This window comes from Schistocerca americana, chromosome 6, assembly GCF_021461395.2.
Source record: "Schistocerca americana isolate TAMUIC-IGC-003095 chromosome 6, iqSchAmer2.1, whole genome shotgun sequence".
Taxonomy (NCBI): domain Eukaryota; kingdom Metazoa; phylum Arthropoda; class Insecta; order Orthoptera; family Acrididae; genus Schistocerca; species Schistocerca americana.
In genome coordinates this window covers 338,952,820-338,977,824 of record NC_060124.1, presented here as the reverse complement: position 1 = coordinate 338,977,824, position 25,005 = coordinate 338,952,820, and the positions used below count along the sequence as shown (strand labels likewise).

General features: G+C 40.8%; 1 protein-coding gene across 1 annotated transcript in view; it reads left to right on the top strand.

The window, feature by feature from the left end:
- LOC124620134 (odorant receptor Or2-like) overlaps nucleotides 1–25,005 on the top strand; it is a 179,701-nt gene that overhangs the window by 82,612 nt on the left and 72,084 nt on the right. The window contains exons 3-4 of the mRNA XM_047146804.1: nucleotides 10,291–10,679; nucleotides 23,244–23,343. Coding sequence (XP_047002760.1) covers nucleotides 10,291–10,679; nucleotides 23,244–23,343 — 489 coding nt within the window. The remainder of the gene's footprint in view (nucleotides 1–10,290; nucleotides 10,680–23,243; nucleotides 23,344–25,005) is intronic.

Below are 25,005 nucleotides of genomic sequence, written 5' to 3'. Positions count from 1 at the left end.
TGTGTAAATGCAATTCTGTCAAAATTTGATGTTCGACATGTGTATCAAGTAGTAATGGCATCAGTGTGTAACAGTCAATAATAGTTAGTCAACGTCATAGTCATCATGTCAAGACCAATGTTTGCCAACCCAAATCAAAATGTATGGTTGCTGAACAACTGTCAGTGTGCCAAGATATGCAATTACTTCCTCTCTCCAAAAAAAGTATATACTGATTATTGATTTAACAAAGTGTGTGTGTAGACAATCTTCTTTCCACTTGATTGTTCTAGTCTGCTATCTTCATCCTCCTTGTTCCATATAGATCAACAAAAAAAAAAAAAAAAAAAAAAATGCTCCTCACTTACTTTACCTCTTATCCACCGAACTCCAATAATCATCAGCATCACATAAACTTAATACTTCAATAATACCTCTTACATCGATACATATAAACCTTATCATCAATATCATTTACCTTACCTCTTGTCCACCAAAACTACAATAATCATCAACTTTACACAATCTCAATACCTCAATAATACCTCTTCAATACGTCGATACGAATAAACCTTATCGCCAATATCATTTCACTTCCATAACAACTCTTTCCTCTAGTCAGTCTCCTCGAACAAGTACAGATAAAATCCTAGTGCAAACTTCAATTTATCATCCCATGCAATCCGGAGGCACAATGTCCTCACATAACCTCTGTGTAGTCCACCTGAGCCAAATCTTCTACTCATTATGAATTATAACATACATTTTGATTACCTTGTCCATCATAAAATAAAAGAAATGCATACATGACCTCTAACAGCCTTTAGTTTGAATAACTCTCAGTAAGTAAGTACGAGTACGGAGTTTCAATGATCGTAATATTTCACAGTATGTACACCACTTCAAGAATCATGGCAAAACAGAAGCAAAAATGTGTAGTATTTCTTGTGTCAAGTGTCACTTGCTATTTCAATTGCTCACGAAGCATGCACTGTAATAACTGTCAATGGTCTAAAGCTAGTGTTGGTATGTCATGTCGTTAGCTTCCTTCCTATTAGCATAAATTTATACAGCTTCCATAAAACCTCCAGCTCATGGCAGTTCATTTTCTTATCTTAAAATATAAAGCACTGACCGTAAGCAAAACATGCAATAGCGAGTAAATATACCAGTAGAGAACACAATGTCAACAAATGGATGTAGCACAATCCCTACAACGAGGCTCTGCCAAGCGAACAATAATTAATACCATAGTGTGACCTAAACTCCATGTTCGTACACCGTATATCAGCATTTCTATATACCATATTAAAGAGTAGTTATGACAACAAACAGAAATGTGTAAATATGCAATCCATACGCAAAGCAGCAAATATATATCTTACATAATAAACAGGTCATTAGCATCATATCAGCATAAGCAAATAAATGTTCATATGTCATCTTAATAAGTAAACATGAAGACGCAAGCAGATACATCACAAAGTATAACCTACATACATAACCATATCAGTGCAACTACTCAGGTTACAACTATAATTTAAATAAATAAGCACAGCAGGCACATATAAAAAAAATGTGACATCAGTGAAAAAGCATAGCAGCCAAGCGATGCATAATATACATAAGTAACAACCCTATTCATTAATCAATCATCGTCAAAATCAGATAACACAAAGTATAAATCACGTAATCGCGAGCAGCAAATTACGTACCTAAGTGGAAATATGTTACCTGAAAAATAAACTTAATTAATAGTTACCTTTTTAATTTATTATTTTCTTCTTCGAAATTACATTCTTCCTGAAATTTCTCGATAGCAAGTCCTCTTAACGTCGGACACACACAGAATTTACCTGAAGTTCTTAAATATTTTATACAACCGTATCCTGAAAAATACTGAACGTTAATAACATAATTTATCAAGTCACTATAGCTTTATACTGAATTTAATCGGAGAAATTACATTGTGTATTTGTTTACGGCATTCGCACTGAGCGCTCGATCAGCTGTAGGTACGCGTGACGTAGGAAGTAATTGTTTGCGGTCAACGACTGCCTTGTGCGGCGCGCAGACTTGACTGTTGCTTTGAGTGTGTGCCGCCGCCGGAACACGGCGCGGTATCCTTGTACTCTCCGTGTGTTTACGTGTAACTGTCAGTTTCTCAAAAGTATGTCATTCCACAAAAATTTTAACGTTCGATATATGATGTATTCCTTTAGAGCGTCGAGATTTAAGAGTTTCTACTTCAACAGTGTTATCATGAATAATTTTGCGAACTCTATATGGACCGTTATAAAGCAGAAACATTTTTCGACACAAGCCTTTTCCTTTGTGAGACAAACGATGAGACTTAATTAACACCTTTTGACCAACTGACAAGGTTTTTAAACGACCAGGACGTTTAGCTGATTTCTCTCTTCTAGCAGTCGCAAATGCAATATTTTGTAGAGCCATGTTGACAACTTCAGAATGCCGCAGTTTCCGTGTAGGCGGAAAAGGAACGATTTCAGAAATGCGATTTGTCGGTGCTTTATTTTTTAATATCAATATAGGCGGTAAAGAAGTTGAATCATTAGGGAGTTCATTCAGAATGTTTTGAAAAATATGAGGATACTGATCCCAAGTTCTGTGATTCTGATGACAATAAAGTCGACACAATTTATTGATTTCCTTCATCCATCTCTCTGAAGCGTTAGATTGAGGGTGAAAAAGTGAAATGAAAATTGGTTTAATCTTACGACGCCGTAGAGTACGAAGCCAAATTTTAGAACGAAACTGTGATCCATTATCTGATATAACCTTATCAACATGACCCACTTCTTTAAGAAAATGTTTGATGAAAGCATTAGATACTGAACGAGCTTTTGCTTTGCGTGAAGGTGTAAAACACACATATTTTGATGTCAATTCCACTGCTACCAAAATGTACGCAAAACCATTAGTAGAACGAACCACTGGACCGAACAAATCGACTGCAGCCATGTCCTTTAATTTCGCTGGAATGATAGGAAATAGTTGGCGGCTTAGCCTTTTGACATAATTTGCATTTGGCAAGAACAGATCGGCAATAGTTTTCTGCACTACAACGCCGTTTTCTTATATCTCTTGAAATAAGTGTGCACCTAGGCCTTTGTATGATGAGTCCGTCGCCAAACAAAAATCTTTAGATAAATCCGGGTGTGAAAGAAGTGGAGCAGCAACTAAAGCATCACGAAGTTGTTCAAATTCTGATTGAGCTTCCTCATCCCAACACCAATTAGATTTCTCTCCAGATAGTTCACATAAACGAGGTGTGGTCAAATCGTCCAATTTAACAAAGCGTCTAAGAAAATTACAGACACCAAGGAAACTACGAACATCACGTTTTGTAGTAGGAACAGCATAATTACGAATAGCGTCTAGTTTTTCTGGATCAGGAAGAATACCTTCTGTAGAAATAATATGACCAAGAAATTTCACCTGAGAACGACCAAATTCAGATTTTTCCAAGTTCACTGTAATGCCAACTCTTGCAAAAATACATAATGATGAATCCAAAATTTTGTTATGCTCACTCCAAGAATATCATCAACATATGAAGTAATATTGTCACGAATATAAACGGTAAAATTTTGTTTAAACTACGAATGAATGCTGCAGAAGATACAGTAAGTCCAAACGGTAATTTCCGAAATCACTTTTGGGTAAAATAGTCATATCCGGTTATTCTTTACCGACTGTCTAGATAGAATGATAGTTGAAGAGTTGGTTTGATAGATTCAAAGAATAGTGAAAGAGTAGGCAGCAGTGCAGAAAACTAAAAGGGAAATAGCACCACTACAGCTCGGGGACCTGTGCACGCTACGGCACATATTCACTCAGTGTATCGAATCCCCTGAGGACTCTGATTATTCGCGTCATTTCGTGGATCAATTTCTACGATTTGCACTTGTCTCTCGGAATTTCTGTCACGCGGAGGATGCCAATTAGGTCCCTCCTGTCTGTTAGATGTAAATTCTTGGTTGTGTCTGTTATTAAAATTTCTATTTTCCTGTCTATCTGCATGACTGCTTCTTGTGTAATTTCGACTGTCACTTCTGAAATTATTGTTATATCTACTACCCTGGTTATTTCTGTAATAAGAATTTCTATTATTGTATGAATAATTTCTGTCTTGATGATACCGATTACTGTTTCCGTATGATTGATCATTCCGGTAGGAGTTTCCGTTATTATAATTGTCTGTGTAATTTCTGTTAGACCGTCTGTCATTGTCATAAGGCTGGTATCTATTGTCCTGTCTGTTTCGTCTGTCATTCTCAAAATTACCCATATAACGCCCGTTCCGATCACTATCCCTTTTCTCTGAAAATCTATTGTAATTACTGTTACTGAAAAAATTGCTAGAAGTCCCGTCGTCGTTGTCATACTCAAGTTCTTGTAGCAACGTCTTAAAAGTCTCAATGTCGTCTTTACATCTTCCGGCTAAAGCAATTTGTCTTATCGATTGTGGCAGCTTAGTTAAACAAATGCGAATTAATTCAGTCAGGCTATAAGGGTTGGACAGGAATTGATTCTTTCGAATCATGTCTTCAAAGTATTCTGCCGGCGTGCGGAACTCAGACTGTTTAAAATTACGCTGCATAATAAGACTATGTTTGACTCTGTCTTGTGTGTTTTCGGACCAATATGCCGATAGAAATGCATGATAAAAATCATTTAGATTATTACAATCTCTAATAAGTGCGCGCATGCGCGTCGCCGGTTCGTTTTCTAAATATCCACACATAAATTCCAGTTTGTGACTTAGTGGCCAATTTGGTGGAAGTGCGTACATAAATTGATCTAACCATGAACATGGATGTATGTCGTTCTTAGAATTGCGAAAGATCTTAAATTTCCGAACAGTTAAGAAGTGTTTATAGTCAAAGTTTTCGCCTCGTGGCGACAAAGACCTACCGCGTCTGTCACAGTCCCAATGTCGATTACTGTCAAGTTCGCGTGCCTGGCGCTCTCTTGTTGCTTCTCGTAAATGAAATAAATTACTTTCTTCAAACCCTTCTGCTATCTGTGATTCTAAATTTCTTCTGCTGTCTTTTCCTACGATTTCGCCTTCAATTTGTTTGACTTGCTTTTGTAATGCCTCAAATTCCCTTTTAACGCGTTCATTAAATTTTCCCTGATTTTCAACATGTTTATTTATGTTCTGGTACTCTTCGGTTTCTGCAAATGGCAATGGAGCTGTATCATCTGAATCTCTGTCCCCATTTAAACTAAGACTTGTCAATTTATCTGCAATCTCCTCAACTCTTTCCGTTAAGTCGCCTATTTGTTCGTTCTGTTTATTTACGTCTTCCGTAAGTGTCGCGACTCGGGTTTCAGTATTGACGCATTTAGTAGTTAACTGTCCATACTGTTGTGTTAGGTTATTTATTCTGTCATTTGGTACGGATTCCTCGATTCTTTCACATATTTCTTCCTTATCGTGTGCACGTTGTAAATTTAACTCTGAAAATTTTTGTACTATCACGCGATCTCTTTCTTCCTATTATTGTGAGCATTCAAAATCGGTTGTACTTCTTCTCTAATTTCTTGCTTTAATTCATCTTTCATGTTTTTGAAACATGTCCCTATTCGTGAGTCTAACCGTGTTTCCATTGTTCCCATATAAATTTTAATTGTTCCTATCTCTGTTTTAATTGTTCCTATTTGTGATCCCAGTGAGTCTAACCGTGTTTCCATTGTTCCCATATCAGTTTTAATTTCAGATCGTAACTGTGATCCCACTGTTTTTAATTCAGATCCCAAATTAAATATTGCACTCATCAACTGCTCCATATTAACTGGTCCAAAATTCTTTTCGCTCCTAACATTTCCCGTAAAACTAACTTCCTTCGGCATAGCCATAAAGCTATCTGTGTTCTATACTATTCCAGAGTCTTCTGTCGTTAATCTCGTATTCTGAAAATTTTTTGATTGTGAAAAATTTTGAATTGGTTCCGGACTATTTTCCCGACTTATTAAATTGTTTTCTACTTCATTATTCATCATACTATTCTCATGTGTTGGCGAGTTCGCCATGTTAACAATTTCGTCATTCTCACTATTAATCATTTTTGCCTTTTTCATCGATCGCGTAATCATTTACAAAATATACAAAACTTGTTCCTATACGAAAATTACACACAATGACACTTTATCTCCAACAATACCATTCACACGAAAAGCTTTCCGACAAACACGATTAACGAACAATTGAAATCTTCATAATTACACAAAATTGTCAAACCCGTATACAAGACATCAAAAATTAAATTCTGCAAAAATACCATTAGAAGGATGACAAGACAACTACAAATGTTCAATTACCAAATCTACACATGCAATATAGACTACAATTACTAAACTACATATTGCTACAACAATACTACTGTCTGCTATTTTTACTATCAGAAGATTCCAAGGGACGATCCGAAGCAGCGGTCGCCACGTGCATGGGGACTTGATTAAAATTTTATGCAAATAATTTTAATTTTAATAGCTGAATGTCCGGCTACGAAGTCTCGTAACCGGTTGGCCCTGACTCGTATTAGTACGCAATCTGACTGCATAGAATAACAACAAAGAGTGAAAGAAAACTTCCGTTAACACAACTAATTAATTAAGTCAAAAAAATGGCTCTGAGCACTATGCGACTTAACTTCTGAGGTCATCAGTCGCCTAGAACTTAGAACTAATTAAACCTAACTAACCTAAGGACATCACACACATCCATGCCCGAGGCAGGATTCGAACCTGCGACCGTAGCGGTCACGCGGTTCCAGACTGAAGCGCCTTTAACCGCACGGCCACACTGGCCGGCTTTAATTAAGTCCCCAGCAACTATAAAACCTACGAAACAACAAAACACAAGTGTAACTGTTCTGTGTGTGGAATTGTGATTCAACGCACACATCTGGCACGGTTCTTCCTCAAAAAGACAAGATGTTTTAAATACCATTTACACTGAATTAATTAAATAAAACTGAAATACTATACTTGCACATAGAAACCAGAATTACACTCTAATACATGAACACAAGCCAGATGCTTTGTTGACTGAACCTGTGACAGAGAGGCATTATTGTGTAAGACATTTGAAATAAAAATAAAAAAATTATTACCTTCATATTTATTGACAAAACATACACTCTGATCATTACAACATCCGCAATCGAACAGCATCGGCTGTCTAGCCCGTCAGAACAACTGCATACAACATGCTCACAACTAGTCACGGCTACATCGGAACTCCTACTGCCCACTTCTCAATAAGCACTCTCCACCACAACTTCTCGACAAGCACTCTCCACTACCACATCTCAACAAGCACTGCCAGTGAAGGCGGCTGAATAATATTCTTTGGCGCAATCTCTGGCGCTGTGACTCAGTGTAGCCACCTTTCACTGTGTGGTGCGAAAACTGGCAATTGACCCTGAAAAAAGAAAAGTGTGAAGTTATTCACATGAGTACTAACAGAAATCAGTTAAATTTCGATTACGCTATAAGTCAAACAATAACCTGAATTGGAACATTCACATAGATAATATTGTGGGTAGAGCAAACCAAAGACTGCGATTCGCACCACGCTTGTCTGCCCTATTCTGGAATTTTGTTGTGCGGTGTGGGATCCGCATGAGATGGGACTGACGGATAACATCGAAAAAGTACAAAGAAGGGCAGCTCGCTTTGTATTATCGCGAAATAGGGGAGATAGTGTCAGAGACATGATACGTGAATTGGAGTGGCAATCATTTAAAACAAAGGCGTTTTTCGTTGCGACGGGATCTTCTCATGAAATTTCAGTCGTCAGTTTTCTCCTCCGATTGCGAAAACATTCTGTTGGCACCCACCTACATAGGGAGAAATGATCATCACAATAAGATTAGAGAAATCAGGGCTCGCACAGAAAAATTTAAGTGCTCGTTTTTCCCGCGTGCCGTTCGGGAGTGGAACGGTAGAGAGACAGCTTGAAGGTGGTTCATTGAACCCTGTGCCTGGCACTTTATTGTGAATAGCATAGTAATCATGTAGATACAGATCATCGTGAAGAGGCAGCCATTATTGAACTGAGACACAATCGAAGCCACGCACAATTTTTAGAGTCCCAATTAGGTAGGTAGTAACATTTCATTTTCCCACTTCAAGCTGGTATGGGCTTTATCCGCATCCATGACGATGTGTTTACTGTAATGTAAGAATTTTCATGTGAAGTGGGTGCATAAGTTCGTCTTATTTCGTGTTACAGTTACTATAGGTTTATTTATCAACGGTTATTTTTTATTCGTAGTTCAGTGTTGCTGTTTGAGTTTACATATTGGCATTCTGTTGTTTGGAGATAGTGAGTAGACATCTAGACGCTAGAAAATGGGATACCAGTTCAAGAAAATGGCACGTTTCCGACATTTTTCTCTGTCTGAGTTGAAGGACTGGGTGACAGCGGTGGAGGCAGCCAGAAATATTTGCAGCAGGTATGAGGATAATGGCACTGGACAGAGTAAGGCAAGAAAATGGTTTTCTCGTTTTAAAGACGATCGTTTTGATATTAGCGACTCTCCGCGTTCAGGAAGGCCTTCGGGGTTTGATGAAGACAGTTTAAACGGATTAATCCGCTATGATCCACGTAAGTGGATTCGAGACCTGGTAAATGTGCTGAAATCTATCCGACCATTCCTATCCAGTATCGCTAATGGTGACGAGATGATAAATGGTGTCTTTATGTTAACGTAAGGAAAAGAAAGGAATGGTTGAGCCCAAACAAAGCAGAAACTGCCTGTACGAAGATCTGCGCGCAGCCACAAAAGATGATATTACGTATCTGCTGGAACAGCTACGGTGTGGTGTACTAGGAATTGCTTCTCAGAGATGTAACCATCGCTTCTGACATTTGATTTCTATTACTCCAGCTTTGGTAGACTATTGAGCGGGCCGCTGTGGCCGAGCGGTTCTAGGCGCTTCAGTCTGGAATCACGCGACCGCTGCCTCGGGCATGGATGTGTGTGATGTCCTTAGGTTAGTTAGTTTTAAGTACACTACTGACCATTAAAATTGCTACACCAAGAACAAATGCAGATGATAAACAGGTATTCATTGGACATATATATTATACTAGAACTGACATGTGATTACATTTCCACGCAATTTGGGTGCATAGATCCTGAGAAGTCAGTACCCAGAACAACCACCTCTGGCCTCTCTTGGTACGCCTGGGCATTGAGGCAAACAGAGCCTTGATGGCGTGTACAGGTACAGCTGCCCATGCAGCTTCAACACGATACCACAGTTCATCAAGAGTAGTGACTGGCGTCTTGTGAGGAGCCAGTTGCTCGGCCACCATTGACCATACTTTTTCAGTTGGTGATAGATCTGGAGAATGTGCTGGCAGCAGTCGAACATTTTCTGTATCCAGAAAGGCCCGTACAGGACCTGCAACATGCGGTCGTGCATTATCCTGCTGAAATGTAGGGTTTCGCAGGGATCGAATGAAGGGTAGAGCCACGGGTCGTAACACATCTGAAATATAACGTCCACTGTTCAAAGTGCCGTCAATGCGAACAAGAGGTGACCGAAACTTGTAACCAATGGCACCCCATACCATCACTCCGGATGATACGCCATTATGGCGATGACGAACACACTCTTCCAATTGCGTTCACCGCAATGTCGCCAAACACGGATGCGACCATCATGATGCTGTAAACAGAACATGGATTCAACCGAAAAAATGACGTTTTTCCATTCGTGCACCCTCGTTCGTCGTTGAGTACACCATCACAGACGCTCCTGTCTCTGTGATGCAGCGTCTGTGCATGAGAAATCGGTTGGAAACTTTCCTCCTGTCAGCACGTTGTAGCGGCGCCAACCTTGTGTGAATGCTCTGAAAAGCTAATCATTTGCATATCACAGCATCTTCTTCCTGTCGGTTAAATTTCGCGTCTGTAGCACGTCATCTTCGTGGTGTAGCAAATTTAATGGCCAGTAGTGTAGTTCTAAGTTCTAGGGGACTGATGACCGCAGATGTTAAGTCCCATAGTGCTCAGAGCCATTTGAACCATTTTAGGCTATTGAAAGTAGTGAAGGAGAATAGATTACTGATGTCGGAGATCTCTTTTATGTGTGTCTGTTTTCTTTAAGTTGTGGAAAAAGCCTACGAACTTATGCACCAGCTCAATATGATGTAATTGGGGTTTTGGGAACCAGTATAAGATACAATGGCACACTGCATATGATCACTTTTTAAACATTAGATAACAGGGAGCAGTTTTCCATCCGAGGTCGTACTGTCGGCAGGTGGAGCGCGATTTTGTGGAGTTCCTGACGGCAGAAGACGTCCCTCTGCTGCGCGATCACGGTCGCCGCCTACGACGCGTGGTGAAGGCCTACCTGTGCTTCGGTGCGGCCGGCAGCGTGTGGTGGCTCGTCTTCCCAGTGATATGCTTCGGCTTCACCGTGGAGGGCGTCCCGTACGAGATGGTGTTGCCATATGACGTGACGAGGCCCCTGGTATTCATCGTCAACTGGATCTTCTGCGCGATTGCCACTCTACACTCGGCAGTTATGACCATGGCTTCCGACTCCTTCAGCGTCAGCCTAATTGTGCAGTTACGTCTGCAACTGCGAATTCTCAGCAGAAATTTGGTCAATGTGGCGAAAGGAGATGAGGAGATTAAACAGAGGAAGTCTGTCGGAAACGGTCATACAGGCCAATTACAGGACAGGATACGACAAAATATCCTCCACCATCAAACTATTATTAGGTAAGAATAGAGACCACTGAGAAATTCGATCTGAGGGAGAACTTAATCTGCCACTAACTTGACACAACGTTCTCTATCTCTGTGTAAAATGTAAACTTCCACTTATGGAGACATTACAATTAACAAAATCTTCCGGGATTTTATGCCATGATCGAATGCATTTCACATATAAACCAAATGTTTCGTCCTCGCCTGCGGAGAGCATTTTAAAAGGGGATCATAGCTTCTTGAGTGTCCGATTCACACCCTGTCTCGCTACTGAGCGAATCATTGTGTGAATCTGACATTCAAAGAATCTACGATCCTCCTTGAAAACATCCTCCGCAGATGAGGACGAAAGTTGTGTTTGTATGTGAAATTCATTCGACTGTACAACACAATGTATGCACTTGCTTGCATTAAACAGTCTGGCGGTTACACCGAACCGTAATGTACCAGCATTCCATATTTAAAATGGCTTACGTCGGGCTTACATTAATCTCTGACCTTATAATGTTAATCACTTAAATATGTTGCCTAAACAAATGTAATTCCGAAATATCATTACCCTAAGTTAATTGTTTTTTGATCTTGCGCTTTTTCCGTCTGTGTATCATGCAGCGCATAAATATGTAGAACTATAAATATTTCAAGTGTGGCAGAAAATACAGCCTGACATCTCGTAACAACAAATACAGTAGCAAATACCGGACTCTGCTTATGGCCGTCTCTACTGCGCGATCCTTCATGTGATTTTAAAATCTATCATAGACTGAAATACCGACCAAGAAGCGTAATGTTTACCTAGGTACACTACCTCCAGTACAACACTCTACTCTACTGTATGCAGTTTTCCGGTTCCTTAACTTGCTGTTTCACGTTTACTACCTTCCATTACTCACAACATGAAGCTATTTCTTTTCGTATCGAAGGTCACAGCCACTAGCCGTTCTCTTAGCTTCTTAGAAGAAACCTCTAGCATAGTGCAATGCCTTGTCGTTAAACTTCTCTGGGTGAGAGCAGTTAGAAATAATCCAGCTGGACAGAATTCCAACAGTATTGATCCACTAGGAAGCAGTATGGTAACAGATGCATTGTTTTTCAGAGATGTAACATCACTAATTTTCTGCTCCTTGCCAGTTTAACATGAAAAGTCGCTGTGGCACAAAGAATGGTTGAGTATTAGTTGCCACCGAGGGCATAATATGTTTCCCATAGACACTTTGATCTATATTACACGAATTTATGGTTCAGCATATTATTGCCCCTGTACTGAAAATACGTCTGCCACAATAGCCGACGAAGATAAATCGCAGCTTTGTGGTTTCCATGTTAGATGTATCAGGTCGGAGTTGGCAGAATAATCATCATTACAGTCTGGTAGGCATGCACGGGAGAGGTGACACTGTCTAGTCTCTGGCGTACAAGATGTGCTCCAATGTCCTGAGCTGAATCGCAAAGGTTTCTGCAACATCAGTTGTAGTGACGGCATAAGATATAAGATATTATTGGTGGTAACCTGTGTGACACATCATCCAAGGTAATGGCAAATCACTTATATGAGGATCTGCACGCCATTTACAGTAGCTGGTTAGTTGCGAACTCTGTAGATTACTCGAACGACTGTTTTATGGAAATGATATGGAACGAATCAGTTTACAGGTGTGAGTAGTCTTAACATTAATGAATATATTTTTGTTGTTGTTGTTGTGGTCTTCAGTCCTGAGACTGGTTTGATGCAGCTCTCCATGCTACTCTATCCTGTGCAAGCTTCTTCATCTCCCAGTACTCACTGCAAGCTACATCCTTCTGAATCTGCTTAGTGTATTCATCTCTTGGTCTCCCTCTACGATTTTTACCCTCCACGCTGCCCTCCAATGCTAAATTTGTGATCCCTTGATGCCTCAGAACATGTCCTACCAACCGGTCCCTTCTTCTTGTCAAGTTGTGCCACAAACTCCTCCCCAATTCTATTCAATACCTCCTCATTAGTTATGTGATCTACCCATCTAATCTTCAGCATTCTTCTGTAGCACGACATTCCGAAAGCTTCTATTCTCTTTTTATCGTCCATGTTTCACTTCCATACATGGCTACACTCCATACAAATACTTTCAGAAAAGACTTCCTGACACTTAAATCTATACTCGATGTTAACAAATTTCTCTTCTTCAGAAACGCTTTCCTTGCCATTGCCAGTCTACATTTTATATCCTCTCTACTTCGACCATCATCAGTTATTGTGCACCCCAAATAGCAAAACTCCTTTACTACTTTAAGTGTCTCATTTCCTAATCTAATTCCCTCAGCATCACCCGACTTAACTCGACTACATTCCATTGTCCTCGTTTTGCTTTTGTTGATGTTCATCATGTATCCTCCTTTCAAGACACTGTCCATTCCGTTCAACTGTTCTTCCAAGTCCTTTGCTGTTTCTGACACAATTACAATGTCATGGACTTTAATACCTACCCGGAATTTTTCTTTTGTTCCCTTTACTGCTCGCTCAATATACAGATTTAAATACATCGGGGACAGGCTACAACCCTGTCTCACTCCCTTCCCAAACACTGCTTCCCTTTCATGTCCCTCGACTCTTATAAATGCCATCTGGTTTCTGTACAAATTGTAAATAGCCTTTCGCTCCCTGTATTTTACCCCTGCCACCTTCAGAATTTGAAAGAGAGTATTCCAGTCGACATTGTCAAAACTTTCTCTAAGTCTACAAATACTAGAAAGACAGGTTTGCCTTTCCTTGATCTATTTTCTAAGATATGTCATAGGGTCAGTATTGCCTCACGTGTTCCAACATTTCTGCGGAATCCAAACTGATCTTCGCCGAGGTCGGCTTCTACCAGTTTTTCCATTCGTCTGTAAAGAATTCGCGTTAGTATTTTGCAGCTGTGACTTTTTAAACTGATTGATCGGTAATTTTCACATCTGTCAACACCTGCTTTCTTTGGGATTGGAATTATTATATTCTTCTTGAAGTCTGAGGGTATTTCGCCTGTCTCGTACATCTTGCTCACCAGATGGTAGAGTTTTGTCAGGACTGGCTCTCCCAACGCTATCAGTAGTTATAATGGAATGTTGTCTACCCCCGGGGTCTTGTTTACTCTGTCAAACTCTTCACGCAGTATCGTATCTCCCATTTCATCTTCATCTACATCCTCTTCCATTTCCATAATATTGTCCTCAAGTACATCGCCCCTGTATAGACCCTCTATATACTCCTTCTACCTTTCTGCTTTCCCTTCTTTGCTTAGAACTGGGTTTCCATCTGAGCTCTTGATATTCATACAAGTGGCTCTCTTTTCTCCAAAGGTCTCTTTAATTTTCCTGTAGGTAGTATCTATCTTATCCCTAGTGAGATAAGCCTCTACATCCTTACATTTGTCCTCTAGCCATCCCTGCCATTTCATTTCCTGTCGATCTCATTTTTCAGACGTTTGTATTCCATTTTGCCTGCTTCATTTACTGCGTTTTGATATTTTCTCCTTTCATCAATTAAATTCAATATTGTTTCTGTTACCCAAGGATTTCTACTAGCCCTCGTCTTTTTACCTACTTGATCCTCTGCTGCCGTCACTACTTCATCCCTCAGAGCTACCCATTCTTCTTCTACTGTATTTCTTTCCCCCATTCCTGTCAATTGTTCCCTTATGCTCTCCCTGAAACTATGTACAACCTCTGGTTTAGTCAGTTTATCCATGTCCCATCTCCTTAAATTCCCACCTTTTTGCAGTTTCTTCAGTTTTAATCTACAGTTCATAACCAACAGATCGTGGTCACAGTCCAAATCTGCCCCTGGAAATGTCTTACAATTTAAAACCTGTTTCCGAAATCTCTGTCTTACCATTATATAATCTATCTGAAACATTCTAGTGTCTCTAGGATTCTTCCATGCATACAACCATCTTTTATGATTCTTGAACCAAGTGTTAGCTATGATTAAGTTATGCTCTGCGCAAAATTCTACCAGACAGCTTCCTCTTTCATTTCTCTCCCTCAATCCATATTCACCCACTATGCTTCCTTCTCTCCCTTCTCCTACTCTCGAATTCCAGTCACCTATGACTATTAAATTTTCGACTCCCTTCACTACCTGAATAATTTCTTTTATCTCATCATACATTTCATCAATTTCTCCATCATCTGCAGAGCTAGTTGACATATAAACTTGTACTACTGTAGTAGGCATGGGCTTCGTGCCTATCTTGGCCACAATAATGCGTTCACTACGCTGTTCGTAGTAGCTTACCTGTACTCCTATTTTTTTATTCGTTATTAAACCTACTCCTGCGTTACCCCTATTTGATTTTGTATTTATAACCCTGTATTCACCTGACCAAAAGTCTTGTTCCTCCTGCCACCGAACTTCACTAATTCCCACTATATGTAACGTCAACCTATCCATTTCTCTTTTTAAATTTTCTAACCTATCTGCCCGATTAAGGGATTTGACATTCCGCGCTCCGATCCGCAGAACGCCCTTCTCCTGATAACGATGTCCTCTTGAGTTGTCCCCGCCCGGAGATCCGAATGGGGGACTATTTTACCTCCGGAATATTTTACCCAAGAGGACGCCATCATCATTTAACCATACAGTAAAGCTGCATGCCCTCGGGAAAAATTACGACTGTAGTTTCCACTTGCTTTCAGCCGTTCGCAGTACCAGCACAGCAAGGCCGTTTTGGTTAGTGTTGCAAGGCCAAATCAGTCAATCATCCAGAGTGTTGCCCCTGCAACTACTGAAAAGGCTGCTGCCCCTCTTCAGGAACCACACGTTTGTCTGGCCTCTCAACAAATTCCCCCCCCCCCCCCCATTATGGTTGCACCTACGGTACGGCCATCTGTATCGCCGAGGCACGCAAGCCTCCCCACCAACGGCAAGGTCCATGGTTCATGGGGGCATATTTTAAGTCACATTCATTCAGTTAGTCCGCCGCTCGTGGTCTCGCGGTAGCGCTCTCGGTTCCCGAGCACGGGGTCCCGGGTTAGATTCCCGGCGGGATCAGGGATTTTTCACCTGCCACGACTGGATGTTGTTTGAAACCTCCCGTTAGAAAATTTTTATGAATTACTGTGCTGATAAACCTCTTACGTTATTTGATTTTCAAACAGCTGACCAGAACTGAACGTACTCAGACATTTCTCTCTTTACTTATTTTGATCAACACTAAACTGATACACAATATTTTTAGCGCAACGCAATCTGACTTTCAATAATCCCTACAAAAGAATGGCCCTGACTAACAATAACCTGTGCCTTTCATGAATCACTTACCTCACAAAAATCTTCGTTACTCGAACTACTGCAATACAGCGGGCGCCAATACTGCCACCTAAATAAAGGATTCTAACTACTGAAGGCTCTAACTACTGATAGGCATAATTAGCAAATGAAAAATTTTGATACAGAACAAGCAATGTATTTTCCTTAATAATATTCAAAAGTCATCATATATATATCAGTTCGTGATATCCAGTATTACAAATTTACTCTTTCTGATGGACACACGTCCAGATCGACCGCTCTCAAAATTCTGCCATCTCTCTCCGCACATCCACCACTGCTGGCGGCTCACCTCCAACTGCGCAACGCTACACGCTGTTCACATCCAACTGCCCAACACTACAATAGCAAGTATTCCAACAATGCAAACCGGCCACAGACTGCACACAGCACAGTCAGTGATTTTCATACAGAGCGCTACGTGGCGTTACCAACATTAAAACCTAAACAGCCTACTTACATGGTGTTTCGTCTTCATCATCAGTCATCCCCATTACGGTCGGAGGAAGGCAATGGCAAACCATATCCATTAGGACCTTGACTAGTACGATGGTGCGGGTCTCCCACATCATCCCCTACGCTCTGTCCAGCTGCATGGGATTTCATTTCCATTTTCCATTTATTCAGTTACATTTCAACACTGGTCTTTTTTAGTTTTTATTTATTTTTTACGGGCTACCAGTTTTTCATTAAAAATTCTTCCATGCAGTAGAAAGAGTTGCCAATGAGAAATGACTTTAGATTACATCTAAAACTTGGTTTTCCACCTATGAGACATTTAATGTTTTTGGACATCACATTAAACATTTTTTGGTGCATACTGAACTCTTTTCTGAGCCACCGACGGCTTTAACAATAGATAATAAACGTCATTTTTTCGTCAACTGTTGTAGGTACACACAGTGTGGTCAGAAACAACCTGAAATGCTGGTAAGGGTGTTGCAGGATAGGCCGTCGTCAGAAATAACTGCTAAGAAAAAAATTTGATACGTTGTACCGTTTCTGAGCTAATTAGCATTGAAGTTAGCCAATCAGACAGTTGCGCAGGCAGACTCAAGCTGCCCGCCAGATACTGTTAATGTCAGTTGTTGTCATAGCGTAGATGACAGGGTGCGAGACTGGTGAGCCTTTGGATTGGATTCTGTCCTCACTACCGCCCATGCCCAGTTTCGTATCGCTGTCTTGTTCAGTTGTAAGAAATCAAACGAAGAACGCGTGTAGCGGCACCGTCTCTTGGGGGACATCTTGAATTCGTACGCACAACTTCCTGATTGGCTAACTTCAATGGTATCGAATTTTTTTCTTAACAATAACTTTTCAGACTATTTACACTGCAAATGTCGAGTAACTCATCAACTTTATCGTGTACTCACATGAACAATTCCACCTGTACATACTCTAGTCTTCCATAATTTTTATCTAAGATATAAACGGGGGTTTAAAGTAGTAACGGCAGATGTACAAAATACATGCTGTGAGATGAAAGCAAAAGAAATTTGCTACAGTAGAAACACTACCACTGCTAGCACCTAGGTTCACGTAGGTGATATTCGTGATCTTCTTAGTGAGTAAAGGGTATTAGGTAAGTTTTGGAATACAGCTTTATTCATTTAATTTTTTCGAAGTAATTCCCTCCATACGGAATACACCTCTCCGTCCTCAAAAGTCAACCCCTGAACCAGTTCTCCCATGTTTCTGCAGGGAGTAAAGCACACTGGTTGTACCAAGCCCTCAGGAGATCCTCATCACTTGAAAATTGCACTGCTTTCAGCCTCACTTTCACGTGCGAAGTCACAAGGAGCAATGTCTGGATTGTAAGGAGGGTGCTCAACAAGTTTCAGTCCTGTACCCCGCAAATATTCGGTGCATGCTTTGGCGCGGTGAGCTCTAGCGTTGACGTGATAGAGGAACCAAGAGTCCAATCTTCACTTCGGTCGCAGGTTCTTCAAAGGTTGGATGACGTTGGGAGGCACTGCTCAATGTACCACTTGGATGTGACTGGCTTCTGTGTTTCCACAACAACATGCTCGACAATTCCACTCGATTCGAAAAAAGAAATCTAACATTTTCTTCTTTAGGGATCGAGAATTTCTGACAGCTACGGATGTGTCGCCATCTTCAAAGACCTAAACTTTGTTTTGAGTCTTAGTCGGTACGTCACAATAGTACAGCCAAGTCTCATTACCTATCGCGATGTAATTCACATTCAGAAATTATCCCTCAAAAAATTTCTTTAACATGTGCCTGCACCAAACCACATGTCGTGTTATCTGCTCTTCCTTCAGACTACGCGGCAGAATCGAACGAAATGCTGTTGCATTTAGCCCAAAGGTATCCTCTATCTGCTTATAGGTCATTCTCAAGTCTTCCTCTAGCATTTTCCTCACAGCATCAATGTTTTCCACCGGAACTGATGATCGTGGCCTTCCCGTCCTCTCAGCGTCCTCCAGAGTGAAATTTCCTTTTTGGAATTATTACCTGAATATAATTGTATGGACTGTGCGGCTGGTCCCGGCGGAGGTTCGAGTCCTCCCTCGGGCATGTGTGTGTGTGTGTTTGTCCTTAGGATAATTTAGGTTAAGTAGTGTGTAAGCTTAGGGACTGATGATCATAGCAGTTAAGTCCCAGAACATTTCACACACATTTGAACAATATAGTTGTACGATGTGGAAACACATCACCGAGTGCAAGAGTTATTTCTTCAAAGCATTAGTCTATGTTTAAACCACGCGTGAAGCTGTACCGAAAAACTGCCCGAATCTCACTTCATGACCACGATGTCATAGCAGGCACTTCAAACTAATCCTGCTAATGAACGACTTGCGCCCACAGACTTGGCACAGCGGCAATGCGAGTATGAAGTAATCTCAGAAGACAGCAACAATCAGCCTCCTGCGACTTATTGTTGCGTCTTAGTTCAGAACTTTCCTAGCACCTTCGTACATTCATTCAACAGTTTCCCAGCTTTAAGGAAGTGGTGAAGGGGACATGTCAAAGTGGCCAGTTCTGTACGTACGCCGCTATGACCCTAAACCCCCGATTTTATCCAATAATTAAATTAAAAGTAGTTTCAATCCCCCGGTTCTGGCCAAAGCTTTCGGGAGGGTTTCTTCGGTTGTGCAGCAAATGTCCCACTACTAGTTCGGTTGGTGTTTGGCTGAGAAGTTCCTCACTCTTCAACTGTTCATTACTCGCACAGCCCACTCTGTCTTCAGGGATGGAGAGTGAAAAGTATTATAAGTTTATAAAATTATATGGGGTATAGCATGTGTGGAACAGGAACGTCCCATAGCGCTATTACAAGAAATGATTTGGTACACGGATTGATTAAACTAGAGGGGAGGGGAGGTTACACATAAACCTGAAATCAGAGGTCTATATTATTCGTCATCCGGCGACCTACACATATACATTGTAGGACTTTTAGACTTCGTAACTCCTTAGTTTACAACAATATATGTTACTACACGGCTAAACCGGTGCATGGTGCACAGTAGCAGTTGCTGATTGCCTATCTAACGGCTTCCAGGGGCAACAAAATTTCTGTTTCAACGTTTCATATAATTATTGACCGAATTTAAAAACTTGAAATGATGTAAGAATGTACTCATTATCAGGCATAATCTTATGGTTCAAATGGCTCTGAGCACTATGGGACTCAACTGCTGTGGTCATAAGTCCCCTAGAACTTAGAACTACTTAAACCTAACTAACCTAAGGACAGCACACAACACCCAGCCATCACGAGGCAGAGAAAATCCCTGACCCCGCCGGGTATCGAACCCGGGAACCCGGGCGTGGGAAGCGAGAACGCTACCGCACGACCACGAGATGCGGGCCATAATCTTATGTTAAAGGTGTAATACAGTAAGACAAATATTAGAATTAGAAATTGTATGTATGTCTTAAGGCAGCGCAATACACTGCTCGCAAATTACACAAACTAAATTCATCCATTATTTGCGAATGAGATCACATAAAGACCTTCAACAAACTACACATAATTTCAAACCTTTTTTCTCGCTGACACTCTTCACACAATGACGAAAGGAAAGAAGTTTACTGCTTATCTCATTTTCGATGTTCATGCAGTAAACTGTCAGCACGTGGCATGTAGTTTTAATATATAACGGAAGATCAAAAGATTTCTGTTCAAAGGCCGTACAGTCCAAAGTCGGTATGCCAATTGGGCAAAATCACGTTGAGCATAAGGCAATGATCCCACCGACTCACCAATATGAAGATTTTGGTAGAACACCGTGTCCTGCAGATCCTCGTGCATCAAAAATCGACTGTCCTTCAAAGCCTTTTTTAGGGACCGAAGGCGTGATGGTTGCGTGAGGAGAGATCAGCACTATACGGCGGTTGCTCGAGTGTCTCCCACTTAAGTTGGCGTCTGTCTTAAGATATTGGCTGCATGGGGCTTCAGTTGTCATGAAGGAGAAGCGCCCCTTGACGCACAATTCCACAAAGGTATTTATTGACAGGCACCTTGTCCCATATACATTCTTCCTTCTCCAGTGGATGTCTACCGGTGTTCGTCTTGAGGTAGCCAAGAAGAGAATGACAGCACGCTCGTCCTGTTTGGACGCATTTGCTAATAACATTCCCATATATCGTGGAAATCGGGTTTTCTGCCGGATATCAGCGTCTTCCAAACACGATATTTCGACGTCATTACTTGACGTCTTCATCAGGTGTTCCCTGAGACTGGCTGCTTGCTGGACCGGGTCGCATATTGATGCCTGCCCGGTGCCTGGCGGCAGAAAACCCGATTTCCACGAGATGTCATCAAATCGCCGGGAAAGTCTAAGAAATTACAACATTCCCATAGTTTACGTTGTCGCGTTTCGCATTCGCACGTCAGAAAGACATGAATGCCACACCAATCCCTTGCTTACTGTCGGTGCTTATACAACCGCATCAGGGCCCCGTTGTATTGCACATACGCCGCAGCAACGGCCTCATGCGGAAACTTATGGATCGCCACTTATATTACTGCTTTACTAGTAACCCTATTCATAACAAAATTTTGCAGACTGTATCTACACATAACAGTGAATGCACCTACAGAATTATATCATTGTACGACACATAATTAAACACCCGGATACGAGAAAAATTAGTTTCTGCTTGAAACAGAGTGTAAGTTACCTAGACTATACTCACCCAGTGTTTGATAGTGAGAGCACTTATCGACTTCCAACGAACTTTAAACGTGATTTCAAACGTCTAAGAAATTAGCTCATTTGTAAAGTAAAAGTTTTATGTATAGGAGTTCACTTCGTCAGAGAATGAGTGTGGAGTGTTTACTGGGACTAACAGTACTGTTGAGACTTGCATGGTCACCTGTTGGCGTAGTGACTGTCAGCTCCTTTCTTGCCAGTCAGCAGCTGTAATTATCGTGTCGTCAGAGTTGTTCTTCTTTCAATACACAACAGTCAATCTCAACACTGTTTTTGAAAGCGAAAGATGATATTAAACTGCGGAAAACATGTTTTTCCAGATCATTACACGACATCGAAAAATGTGCATGCGACCTCCAGTATGGGAAGTCTTCTCTGAGAGCACAGATTTGTTTGTAATACTTTTGCTGCATTTATAACGAAGCCTTAATGTGACAATTGCTGACATCTAGGAGATGATGAGTCGAACAGAGCAACTGCAAACATTGTCTGTTAAGGCTGGTGAGAGTTAAACAGTAGCATTGCAGTAGTACTGTCACAAACTCCATCGTATCGAGACAACGCCAAGTGCGAATATCAAAAATTCTACAACAACCACGCCCATCTTGGACTCGTCGTATTCTAACGCTGCAGTCAAAAGTTTTTTTTTTTTTTTTTTTTTTTTTTTTTTTTTTTTTTTTTTTTTTTTTTTTTGAGTCATCAGTCTTCTGACTGGCTTGATGTGGCCCTCCATGAATTCCTGTCTTGTGCCAGTCTCTTCATCTCAGAGTAGCACTTGCAACCTACTTCCTCAATTATTTGCTGGCTGGCCACGCGGGGTAGCCGTGCGGTCTGGGGTGCCTTGCCACGGTTCACACGGCTCCACCCATTCAAGGTTTGAGTCCACCCTCGGGCATGGGTGTGTGTGTTGCTTTTAGCGTAAGTTAGCTTAAGTAGTGATTAAGCCTAGGGTTCCGATGACCTCAGCAGTTTGGTCCCATAGGAACTTCCCACTATTTTCAAGTTATTCCAAATTTTCTGGCTGTATCCCAATCTCCGCCTTCCTGTACAGCTCACTCATAGTACAGTGGAAGTTATTTGCTGGTATCTTAACAGGTGTCCTATCATTCTATCTCTTCTCCTTGCCAGCGTTTGCCATACATTCCTTTCCTCGTCGATTCTGCCCAGAACATCCTCTTTCCTCACGTTATTAGTCCACCTTACTGCCAGCATTCTTGTATAGCACCACATCGCATATGATTGTGTTACCTTCTGTTCCCGTTTTTCCCACAGTCCATATCTCACTGCCATACAGTGCTGTGCTCCAAACGCACATTGTCAGAAATTTGTTCCTCAAATTAAGCCTTATGTTTGACACTGGTAGACCTCTCTTGGATCGGAATGCCCTTTTTGTCAGTGTTAGTCTCCTTTTGGTGTCCTTCTTTCTCAGTCTGTCATCGGTTATTTTGTTGCTTAGGTAGCAGAATTCCTTAACGTCATCTACTTTTTGATCACCAATTCTGATGCTAAGTTTCTTGCTATTCTCATTTGTGTTGCTTCTCATCACTTTTGTCGTTCTTCTATTTACTCTTAATCAGTATTCTGTACTCATTAGAGTTTTCATTCTGTTCACCAGATCCTGTAATTATTCTTCACTTTCACTGAGGATAGCGCTGTCTTACACCCTTTTTAATCCGAGCACTTCATTTTTGGTCTTCCGCTGTTCTTGTTCCATACTATTTTTTGTACCTATTGTACATTACCCGTCTTTTCCTACAGCTTAATCCTGTTTTTATCATATTTTCGAACATTTTACACCATTTTACATTGTCGAACGCTTTTTCCAAAGTGTTATCTACTCCATAAAGTAGGCATTGTATATTTTCTTGTTGCGTCTCCGGAAGGTGAACTACACTGCATAACTGTTGTGTTGCAATACTTTCCACTGAGGATAACTACCAAATGTTGCCTTATTCACTTTTAGATTACATATAATTTCGAAACATTATGAGCAAACATAATTACCTTTGTTCTTTGCGTATGTAGGAACGCCAAATTGCTGGAGAAGTGCTTGGCTGCAACTCTGCTAGCACAGAGTTTGTCCATCGGTGTCGCGGTCTGCATCCAGCTGTACCAGATCGCCATGGTAAGTGCCGAGCAACTTACTGTAACATGAAAGACTGCGTGAACATCTGGATGTCTGGTGTATTCTTCATTTTATCTTTTTGGGTCAGGTGTGTAATTCCATTCTGAAGGTGGCAGGGGTAAAATACAGGGAGCGAAAGGCTATTTACAATTTATACAGAAACCAGATGGCATTTATAAGAGTCGAGGGGCATGAAAGGGAAGCAGTGGTTGGGAAGGGAGTGAGACAGGGTTGTAGCCTCTCCCCGATGTTATTCAATCTGTATATTGAGCAAGCAGGAAAGGAAACAAAAGAAAACTTCGGAGTAGGAATTAAAATCCATGGAGAAGAAATTATAACTTTGAGGTTCGCCGGTGACATTGTAATTCTGTCAGAGACAGCAAAGGACCTGGAAGAGCAGCTGAACGGATTGGATAGTGTCTTGAAAGGAGGATATAAGATGAACATCAACAAAAGCAAACGAGGATAATGGAATGTAGTCGAAATAAATTGGGTGATGCTGATGGTATTAGATTAGGAAATGAGACGCTTAAAGTAGTAAATGAGTTTTTCTATTTGGGGAGCAAAATAACTAATGATGGTCGAAGTAGATAGGATGGGAATGGCAAGGAAAGCGTTTCTGAAGAAGAGAAATTTGTTAACATCGAGTATAGATTTAAGTGTCAGGAAGTCTTTTCTGAAAGTATTTGTATGGAGTGTAGCCATGTATGGAAGTGAAACGTGGACGATAAATAATTTAGACAAAAAGAGAATAGAAGCTTTCGATATGTGATGCTACAGAAGGATGCTGAAGATTAGATGGGTAGATCACATAACTAATGAGGAGGTACTGAATAGAACTAGGCAGAAGATACATTTGTGGCACAGATTGACTAGAAGAAGGGATTGCTTGGTAGGACATGTTCTGTGGCATCAAGGAGTCACCAGTTTAGGGCAGCGTGGAGGGTAAAAATCGTAGAGGGAGACCAAGAGATGTATACACTAAACATTCAGAAGGATGTAGGTTGCAGTAGCTACTGGTAGATGAAGAAACTTGCACAGGATAGAGTAGCATGGAGAGCTGCATCAAACCAGTATGTGGACTGAAGACCACAACAACAACAACAAAAACAACAACAACGTGTTAACAGAATCTTCCGTCGGTTCTTGGTAGAACAACATTATAATAATAAATGAAAAGCACCAGTTTGCTTTTGTTCTACAATATTATTTTTATTGCTAACCGGTTTTCGGCTTACAAGGCCATCTTCAGACATTTACTGAGTATTATCACCAAAGAAGTTAAATGTTAGCAGTCAACATTGGAAGAGAAGTAACACATCTAGAGTGAAGTAGAAACATACAGTGAGTAACATCTTTGCAATGAAATAGTAAAAACTGAACAGTACATAAATAACAATGGAGTTGACAGGAAAACCTTTAGCACAAAATAGGAATAGCATGCCTACATAACAGTTTCTATTAATAAACAAAACTAATAAAAAAAGCCTGCATCAAGAGGTATGAAACATGGAGAGTGACACACAACCAATTAAAAAAGAAGAGACAGTTGTCAATGTAAATACAGAATACACGAGGAACTTAAGCAATATCAATAAGATAAACAGAAATTAGTAAATGCAGTAAAATTGAGGTGTTTGAGGGAACCTACAGTTTGAGAGT